This window comes from Calidris pugnax, unplaced genomic scaffold, assembly GCF_001431845.1.
Source record: "Calidris pugnax isolate Ruff unplaced genomic scaffold, ASM143184v1 scaffold38, whole genome shotgun sequence".
In the NCBI taxonomy this organism is placed as follows: Eukaryota; Metazoa; Chordata; class Aves; order Charadriiformes; family Scolopacidae; genus Calidris; species Calidris pugnax.
In genome coordinates this window covers 18,548,841-18,559,236 of record NW_015090995.1, presented here as the reverse complement: position 1 = coordinate 18,559,236, position 10,396 = coordinate 18,548,841, and the positions used below count along the sequence as shown (strand labels likewise).

The following is a 10,396-nucleotide window of genomic DNA, read 5'->3' as shown; positions in this document are numbered from 1 at the left end:
TAACTGAAGTTGAACTGATTTATTCTTGTGCCATGCTCAACCCCTAAACATCGCAGTAACGTCCTACGGGGCAGAAGATGAACCCAAGGACTGGAGTTTCCAATCACATTTCTTGTACACGGACGTGTCCTCTCATATAACACCCCACTGCCATTGCAAGCCTCACCAATGGCACATCTGGGGACCTTAAATTAAAGGGTTACCCAGAATAAATAAACAAGCACTTGCACTTTGGAACTATTGACTGAGCTCCACGACCCGGACAATCTGTTAGCGAGAGGTTGGGGCAGTGGGAAGAAGATGGCAACTATCCCCCTCGTGCTCTCCGTCTGCCTTCTGGGAGCGTGCCTTGCTGCCGAAAGTACAGGTGGGTTCGTTTAAAACCTAGAAAGTCTTTCACTTTTGGGTGCACGGGGTGGGCGTGTGTGTGTTACTGGCACAGATGAGGGGACAGCTTGTCCCTTGATGGTGGGACAGCTTGTGCAGCCTCGTTAAGAGATAAGAGCTCAGAGGGATTGCAGAGTTTCATAGCTCCTCTCTTTAAAGCTTCGGTTCTTTGCTTGGGAATGAAATAATAGCTTTTATGCTGATGTTACGCACAGTGTGTCACAGGGATTATTTTTAAGAATGGGATTTTTTTCTTAAATTTTTTTTTGCGGCTTTTAAGCTTTCGGAGCTTGATTCAGCCATTTTAGAAGGCACGCAACCCACACAGAGAAGGGAGAAAAAGGGGAGAGCGCTGCTGGTGGAGTAACATCCACACCTCTGCCTGTGCCACCCCTTTGTCCCAGAGCACAAACAAGTGCTCACAGCCATAAAACAGCCATCGGATTTGCCACTGAGAGAACTGTTTAAAGCCAAACCCAGCGTGAATTTAACAAAGGCTGTGAGATGCAGCCAAAACCCTAGACAGGATAGCGGGGTTGATGGATGCAGGCAATCACACGCAGTAATGCAGGCTGTTGCTTGATTTATCTGTAGCAGCAACAGTTCCAGCAGAGGCTGGGTCTCATCCAGTGTGAGTTCTTGTTGGGTGCAAGGCTGGCCTTTCTTCTTTCATTAAAACATTGCAAGTAACAGGTTAAAAAAAAAAAAAAAAAAAGGGCCTTTTCCCAAAATGTTTGCTTAGCAATGAAAAATGAGTAGAACCTCATATTAGTACCACCACCTGCCCAGGGTTACCTCCTAGAAAATACAATACTCGACCAGCAGGATAAGTCTGTCCCCACATCCCCTTGGCCCAGGGACCCACCTCTCTCTCTCAGATACTGGTTCAGAAGTTGATAAGTCATGTGTGAGTATATTCTTGGTGCGAGGGTGGTTTCCATGAGTGAACCTTCAGTTCAAATCAAGTTGAGCTTGTAAAGCAGCGTGTGGGATCAGCAAGCAACTGAGAAAGCCTGCAGGGATCCGAGGGAGGCAAAGCTGCCTTCATTAAAGTGAGTTCTCTCCATTAAATGGCTTAATTGCAGCAGGTGCCTGGCACATCCCACCAGGAAGAGATAAAGGAGAGGGTCTAACACAGCTGCATCTCTTCACACAGGGTGATGTGAAGCTGTGCCCAAGTCAGGATACCCAGGCTCTAAGTACATGGAGAACCCAATAGGGCTACAAAACCAAGGAAAGCAGCTCCACCATTCACAGAATCATAGAATAGTTTAAGTTGGAAGGAACCTTAAAGACCATCTGGTTCACCCCCCCTGCCCTGGGCAGGGACACCTCCCACTAGACCAGGTTGCTCAAAGCCCCATCGAACTTGGCCTTGAACACTTCTCATCTAAGCCTTGTCTGCCCAGCCTGGGGACAAGCTGGAGGCTGCAGGCCATGCCATGGAGAGAAGGGGTAGGTCTCCTCCTTGCTCCAGTGAGCCTTGCTTGGGGCTATACCTTCATGTTCCACATGTACATGGCAACCCTGCAGCTGGGAGGGGACCAGCAACCCCCCACAGGAGCTGCAGTGTTTGAAACAAGCCTGGCTTCTTCAGAGGTCGGTGCTTTGCCCATCAGTATCTTCTGCCAAGCAACTAGATTGAGGTCAAGATTTGAATACACTCCTTTTTCATTTTTAACCCAAACCACACCATCATGAGGAAGGCAGAGGTGCAAATTGCTGTACAATGAATAAAAGCATAGTAAAAACAATTAGTTCAGTCTCTTGGAGAGAGATCTTTAGGTGAAGGGGTTAGTTACAACTATCAGTGGCATGGATTAAATCAGAGCAACCCACCTGGGGCTCAGGAGGGTTCAACATTACCAATCCTCTGCCAGTCAGAGGGGCTGGGATCTGCTCTGGATGGAGAGCAGAAGTTAGCCATGAGAAGGAACCAGGGGCTGGTACTTGTTCCTCGTTCTCCTCTCTCCTCGCCTGGCTGAGCTCCTGCTCTCCATAACCCTCAGAGGGGCCAGGCCCTCAGCAGTGTGAACCCCTTCCAGCACAGAGCACTCAGATAAGAAGGGTCTGTGTCTAGGGTGGCCACCATCAGCTCCAAGAAGAGCTGCTCTACCATGCCATCTGGTGACAAAAAGGGACACGGCTGCGAGAGCTAAGAGAGGATGGAGAGAGAGGAAAAGCTGGGGAGGCAAAGCAGGAACAATCCTCTGGGTAAATAATGTCTTTTTTGGAGCTGTGGGATGTGAGAAGAGTGCTCAGCAGAGACAAGGGTCTCCAAGAGTAGGGTGAGGAGCAAACCCTGCCCGGTTTCATAGAATCATAGCATGGTTTGGATTGGAAGGGACCTTAAAGATCACCTAGTTCCAACCCTGCCATAGAGAGGCTGCTGCTGTTGACCCTGCTGATGGGACACGCAGCCCTGCTGGGACAGCATTCATGGTAGCACCATGACAAGACTTGTGCCCCTCACCAGGCAGCCACTATGGGAAGGCTGGTGGCCACCATGGACATCCTACCTAGACCAGGGGTCCCTGTGGCACCAGCAGCTCTCTGCTGGTGGTTTCTGCCCAGGAGCTTGGTCAGAAGTTGAAGGTGGATAGATGCACACCACCTCATTGACATGACCTGGCCCAGGGGGTGAGGTGGGCTCATGCCACCCCTCTGGCCAGCACGAAGCAGTGGTACCCAGACACATGGCCAAGGCCAAGGTGCAGGGAGGAGAAGAAAACCGGCTTCTAAGGGCCACAGCTGCAGAGGTAAATGGCCTTTTGTGGCCAAAACAGGCAGAGACAGTTCAAGCAGGACAATTTCTCTGTCCAAACAAGGCGTCACCAAGCAGCAGCATGAAAAGGCCTATTATTTTCCCCTCTCAAATAGCTTATTCCGATCTGTGCATCAATGACAGGAGACACTCACACCATCTGCTTTAGGGTATTTTAAGCATCAAACTTCCGAGCTCCTAATCAGCCTGTCACCATCAGTCATTTCTGCCTATTGTCTACTTTGACTCCTGGTTCTCCAAGATTTAATCCTCTGGATTGCACCCAAGTTAAGCACCAAAGAAACCTCAAGTAGATGATAACGGTCCTGAAACGTCCCTGGCCTTGGGGCAATGAGAGGGGTGAACGGATGGGAAAGGGCTTGCTTTTTGGGAGAACAGGGCCCCGACAGCCCATCCTGGCTGCATCCCACCATGGCACGTGCTCCTCTTTAACCCCTCTTTCTTTTCAAACCACAGTCTTCATCCAGAGCGAAGAGGCGAGCTCGGTTCTGCAGCGGCGAAGGCGAGCCAATTCGAACAGGCTGGAAGAGGTTATTCCTGGGAACCTTGAGAGAGAGTGCATAGAAGAAATATGCAGCTACGAAGAAGCCCGAGAGGTGTTTGAAAACACAGAGAAAACCGTGAGTATCGCTGAGGCGAAATGGCAACACCTCGTTCCTCCCCTCTCCTGGTCCTTTATGAGCCTTTTGGGTGAACGGCAAGGGGAAAACCTGCAGGGGCCAAGCACAGCATCTATCGTGTTTTATTCTCATTTGTGATCCATCAGTTGGGCTGGGGAACTGCTTTAAAGGCTTGTTGGTCACCACTGGGATTACGGAGGTGGTTGTTTTCCTGCCAGTCTTTTGCTTTATCTTTGGAGTCATCCCTTTACTACTTCAGTCAGGCAGTGCCTAGAAATTAGAAATCAAAGGAAACCTCTTTTTTTTTTTTTTTTCTTTTTTTTTCCCTTTGCAGATGGAGTTTTGGAAAACATACATTGGTAAGAGCTGCTTTCTTCATGTCCAAATGCATAATAGTCATCTCCTGGTGCATAAGCAGCAGATGTTTATTGAAACAAATATATTCCAGCATTCAGAAACCATGTTATGACAGAGCTAGGCAGAGTCACGCACCCTAAATCCTGCAGCCACCCAGCTTCGGACTGCCCCATTTGTAGAAAAATTGCAAATCAAAAAAAAAACCAAAACAAACCCCAAACAAAAAACCACAAACCCCTGCAAAAAACCTTACCATTTTATTTGTTCAAGCAGGTTTTATTTTTTTTAACAGATTTCCAAAACCTGACAGAACAAAACCAGTTCACACAGACCACTGGATCCATTGAGCCCAGGTCACACTCCAGGCTTCTATTTTCAGCCGTGGTGTAGAGCAAAACACAACAGAGATAATTAACACCCCTCCAGCAAACAGCAAACGCGCTGCTCTCGAGCAGAGACCTCCAGATAAGGCACAGCCTCGTGCAAGCCCAGCGTGAATCCCTAGAAATGCCATATTAAAGCGAAGTCTAAACATGATCACAGCAAACAGCTGTTTGCAATTCACACCAGTGGTCCCAAAACCCTGGATGCTCCACCAGTTTCATTCCACTGTGTACTTTTTTCCCCCCCTCTCAGCCTCCATCCCCGGCGACTCCTCAGTCCCTTACCAAAAAGATTTCAATGCCCACTAAAACATCTGAAACTAATTTTAAGGACATTTCAATAAATGAACCGCTTCGTAGATTGGCGAAGCGCCCAGAACATCTCACTAAAAAGCCTTAAATTATTCAGATTATTCCGTCCAGACTATAAAATAAAAAAGTTGTATTTGCATGGTAGGACTCTGAAAAACCAGCCAGTGAAACTCAACACTGCATTTGTTTCCCTGCTACTGTAACTGATTAGTTCTTCAAAAATAATGAATGCCATGCATTCCCCCATCACCCGAAGTGCCTGGTTTACCTTTCAGCTCGCAAGCTGCTGTTCCAGGGGAGCTCACCCCTTGCACAGTACCCAAGTGGTACCAAGCCCTGATTGCCCTCACCAGGCATCAACAGCAGCCATGATGAAAATAAAAGCCCTGACACACAAAGAAAAATCTAGACGAGTCAACAGTAGTACAAGTCTTAGAAAGAAAGAGCAATAACCAAGGATCTCAATCCCAATGCGCAAAGAGGTCTCCAAACCCAAGTGGAGGTTCTCTCAGGCCCAAACCTTCAGAGAACAAAGATGGTAGCGTTAAACCAATTCAGATCAGGAAATCCAAACCACTCTTGGGGAAGCAAACCATCTAACTTTGTCAAGACACGAGGTCATGTTGAGATGTGGCATGAGGGGATGTGACTGAAGAGGAGTTCTGCTGAAAGGAGCAGAATTAACCCACATGGGAGGGGGCACATCATTGGGCCCCTGCTGCTGGTGTTAGCCCAGCACTGCTGTTGTCTCTTGTGCACTTGGGTACTTATTTTCCATCCCAAAGAAGGAAGGAGTATAGTCTCTTGCTCGTCTTTAGCAGGAGGCTTGCCCAGAGCAAGGCTCCAGCGCTTGGTGGGCACCAACCGTGGTGGACACTTACCGTTTGTTAATTCTCCTGTCTTCTCTCCAAGATGGAGATCAGTGTGACCCCAACCCATGCAAAAACGGAGCCACTTGCAAGGACGCAGTAAGTTCCTACGTGTGCTGGTGCCCGCCTGGGTACGATGGCAGAAACTGTGAGATAGGTACGTACTGGGTTGTTCTGCCCTACTAGAAATCCCATGGGCTCAAAGTGAGCTCCATCCTTCTAGAGGGCTGCTTCGGACACGTTTTGCCTTGCTGTAATTCATACGAATGTGCAAATTCAGCCTGTTGGCAATGGGATTACCGGGGGACGTGCTTGGGGATAGAGGACCGGATGTCCCTGTCCTCTCCTGTCCCTGGTGGAGCTCCAGCTCCACCTCCACCCAGCACCCGGGTGCCTGCTCTTACGCAGGGTTCAACAGAGACTCAGGCTCAAGGTCTTTTGTTCCCGTTGGGGCTGCCAGCACAAATGTTGACACAGAGACCTTCCTTTATCTCCCCAGCACGAGCCCTCTCCAGGGCTGCTCGTCAATCAGGGGTGACGTGCTCATCTGCTGAAAGCAGGAGTTTTCCACCCAACTCCATGTCCCCCCCTCCCCATGCCCCGTGCTCCCAGTCCTCCTCCCCAATTCCCACCCCAGGCTGGGGGGCAGGTGCCGGGCAGGATTATCACAGCCTCCTCTCAATGACACTCTGCTAGATTCATAATTATAATTATCACCAGCAACCTTGATTCTGAAAGCAAACAAAAGGCAAATATTTTCCTGATGGCTTGAGGAGTTTATGAAAACCAAACAGCTGATAATTTAAGCAAGAGGGATATTCAGCTCTTATATTTATAATATAATCAGGGGCTGTGCGGCTCGCATAATGTGCTAGACTCAGTGCACTAATAAAAGATTCCCTTTCTAGTTGTGCTTCTGCTCTGGCAAGAGAGGAGTGTACGTTAAAAAGAGCATTTCAAAGCTGCATCAAATTTAAATAGTCTCATTGCAGATTTTTCGTGGAAGTGAGACAGGAACAAAAATAGAGCTAGAAGTGAGGCGTGAAAAGGAGCTCTGTAAAAATAGTAAATGATGGCATTAAAATGGCTACAGGAAGGGAGGTGTCCTTGAGGAAGTAGGAGTGGAGTTAGTCTGCTGTGAAGTTATTTGAAAACTCACTGAGAATTAAAAGGGCGTCTGTGGATTAGTGGTTTCCCACCTCCAAGAGATGATGTTTCCACCACAGAGCAGCATGAGGTGGGGTAGGAGAAGACACGCAGAAGTCACAGGAATCTCCCTGTGCCTCAGGATGGAGCCTGTTTCACCAAACATCCTACTGAAATGGGTCTCCCATGTCAGGCTGTGATGATTTATCGGTATGTCAGGAAGAACATATGGTTTTCTCAAGGCTTTAAAATCAGAACCCAGCGATGATCCCAGGACAAAGCCCTTCTTGGGTTTGGGGTTTGCTCCACCAGCATCCCCATGGGGCTGGATTGCACGAAGCAGGGGGGAGGAAAGCAGCACAACAGTGGGGAAATCACATGGCTTGTAACCAAATATTTGCAGGAGTGTTTTACGGTCAGGCTGCCAGATTTCGGGCAGCACGCAGCTGTTGCAGGCAGGAGGAACCTGTGCCAGGACCTCTCCCAGGGCCGTTCCTCAACCTGCCTTCTCAAAGAGGTGCCTGGAGATCCTTCATTCCAAGTGGGGATATGACTTGGAAGGAGGACACTCTCCTTGCAAACAAGCACATGTTTTCCATGGTCTGGAACAACCCAAGTGGGTTATAGGCTGAGTCCAAAGGCCCACGTCCCAACAAACCTCTAACCAGTTGTGTTTCAGAAGGGCTTCCACTGTTTCATTTCAATTTTTTTCAGACTTCACTTGTGCAATTAAAAACGGAGGCTGCAAGCACTTTTGCAAGCACGACCCGCCGCAAAAAGTTGTGTGTTCCTGCGCTTCTGGCTACAGGCTTCACGAAGATGGAAAGTCCTGTGAACCTACAGGTTAACTTTTACAGTGTTTTTAAGAGATTTGGGTGAAAGTTTCTAAGGTCTTGTCCTGGATTTAGGCACATGAATCTCATAGATGTACAACATCTGTTGGAGACCAGCCTTGTTTTCCTGCTCAGCAAATGTGAAGAGCCTGACCCTGCATTTTCCCAACAGCAGATGTGGGGTCAGGCTTGAAGGACATAATATAACCACCCCTTTTTTAGCTTGGGTGGGTGGAGAAGGAGGTTAGCTGTCCAGGAATTTGTTCACAAGGCAAATGCTCATTTCAGATGGCTGCTCAGACAGACGTCTCTCCCACTTGCAGCCATCTTATGTGTCTAGATATGGATCAGTAGTTTTCTGGGGACAGAAATGTGATGTTCAGCTACACCAGCATACGCACTGGTGTCCATCCAGCCAGAGTTCACTCCCATGTTCTTCCAAGAGGAGCTACTATTTAATTACTGATCCTACATTGAGGATGCTCTGGGGTTTTTTTCCAGAACAAAGACAATCTTTCTCACCATAAATCCTCCTGATGGTCTGTTTCATGGCTGGCCGTCACACAGTGCCTTATAATTCCCCGAGTTGGGTGGAAACTAGTGAAGCTTTCTGGTGGTGCTGTCCTCCCAATGGTGTGTATCTGCACACAAAGATCCTACACAGGAACCCTGTGGTTTAGCTGTGGTACTGAGAGTGGTGGAGGAGAAATGCATGGCTTGAGGTTGCAACTCCATAAAGGGCTAAAGAATAGCTGGTTCTTGTTATATTCCCCAATTTTACCTGGCTCACAGGCTGTTACACCCTCTCTAACTACACCCACACATGCAATCCCAACCCACCGCGACACGGCAAGTTAATTGGGCATGAACATCTCTCTCAGAAGCACGTCTGGCAGAGGAAACAGAGTAGAGAAATATTTTGTCATCTAAGGTCAATTTAACATCTGATGCTCTCGTCTTTCTAACACCTGAGAGTACCAGATTTGCACACCTAAGCAGCCACAGGGGTGAGTTGGTTTCTGAAGGTCTGATAGCTACAGTCAGGAACAATTTAAGCTCCTCAAAATGCTGACTTTCAGCAATCACTGTAGGAAGTACCTTAGTCCAGGAGTCCTCCTGTTAATGGAGATCATTAAGAGCTCAGGTCTGTGTTGCCCAACACACCGTATCGCTTTCACTGGGCCAGAAAGTTTTACTGTTAGCAATAAGATCATCTTTCAGGTTGGGTAATTGCCCTTCCTGCAAAAGCTTAGCTTTTGTTGGCTCTGAAACCTTCATTTCCTAGCCTAGCCTCACGGGTGGCACTTTCCATCACTCAACACTTACTTAAGCCCCGTTCCTATAGTGGACAGTTTAAAAAAAATACATGAAGTCTCAGTAGGCCACACTTAGATCTGATTTTACACTAATGTTTGTTTGCATAGTGCTGTCAAAAGCTTTTCAGACGAAAGACAATGCCTGATGCTATTTACTATTTTGACTGCCACCGTCAGCAGGAATTTGGCACGCACTGCGTAGGAGAGAAACGGGAAGAGCTCGTCTGGAGCGAGCCCGCAGTTGAGATCTTCATTAACAGAGAAAAGTCTACAACTCTAGAAAGAGTTTATTAATGTTTTCCTCACCTTGGTGCCAAGCGGGATTATCTGTACAATTGGCAGATCTGGTTTCCTGCCTTCTCCCAGCTGGACTTTTGTTGTGCTGGAGTTACTTGCTGTAGAAATGTCAGCCAAGAGGCTGGTCACCCCCCCACAGCAAACCTCCTGGGTATGTCCCTCCCCATCCCACCAAAAACAGAGACCACTGCACCCTCCCACCAGGCACAGCCTCTCTCTCTCCACTTTCTTCTTTTTAAAAGCTGTTCAGGTGTCATTTCTACAGCCTGGAAACAATTTGTGCTTTTGCTGCTCTTACGTATTGTATATTTTGTGCATATTTTGCTGCTCTTACACATTACACATTTGCTCTCTCCAACTCCCTGAAAGGAGGGTGTAGCCAGGGGGAATCAGTCTCTTCTCCCAAGGAACAGGTGAAAGGACAAGAGGAGATGGCCTCAAGTTGCACCAGGGGAGGTGGATATTAGGAAAAAAATTTAAACTGAAAGGGTTATTAAGCACTGGAATGGGTGGAGTCACCATCCCTGAAGGTATCTCAAGCTGGACAGACGTGGTACTGAGGGACATGGTTTAGTGATGGTTTCTGTCAGTGTTAGGTTGATGGTTGGACTCAATGACCTGAAACATCCCTTCCACCCTGGACAATTCTATGATTCTATGAACTTTTGGTATATCACCTTCACTCGGTCCCCAAACGGCGCTGAGACAAGGCAGCATCTGCCTCCTCACCTGCCCCCTGGATCACTGTAACCCTCAGCGTGATGCCCAGCCAGTCTTAACCATGACCATTTCTCTCCCAGTGCCATATCCCTGCGGGAGGATCACAGCTCCCGAAGTCAAGAGCAAGCTGACCCGTGCCATAAACACCTTTGAGCACTGGAACATCACCGCCATCGACCACGATGATGCTCATGACGAGGAGCTCGACAACATCACGGAAACCAGCACCGCTGCCGCCGCCCCCACCACCACCAAAATCACACCCATAATTAAGACGGGCACCCGGGTTGTGGGTGGATCAGACAGCATGAGAGGAGAGGTGCCCTGGCAGGTACTCATGATTTCTGCTGTTTTCCTGTAACCCCAGCAAT

At 48.3% G+C, this 10,396-nt stretch overlaps 1 protein-coding gene across 1 annotated transcript in view; it reads left to right on the top strand.

The window, feature by feature from the left end:
* The first annotated feature begins 258 nt into the window (after nucleotides 1-258).
* F9 (coagulation factor IX) overlaps nucleotides 259-10,396 on the top strand; it is a 27,032-nt gene continuing 16,894 nt past the window's right edge. The window contains exons 1-6 of the mRNA XM_014954865.1: nucleotides 259-367; nucleotides 3,629-3,792; nucleotides 4,127-4,151; nucleotides 5,757-5,870; nucleotides 7,574-7,702; nucleotides 10,106-10,356. Coding sequence (XP_014810351.1) covers nucleotides 301-367; nucleotides 3,629-3,792; nucleotides 4,127-4,151; nucleotides 5,757-5,870; nucleotides 7,574-7,702; nucleotides 10,106-10,356 — 750 coding nt within the window. The 5' untranslated portion in view covers nucleotides 259-300. The remainder of the gene's footprint in view (nucleotides 368-3,628; nucleotides 3,793-4,126; nucleotides 4,152-5,756; nucleotides 5,871-7,573; nucleotides 7,703-10,105; nucleotides 10,357-10,396) is intronic.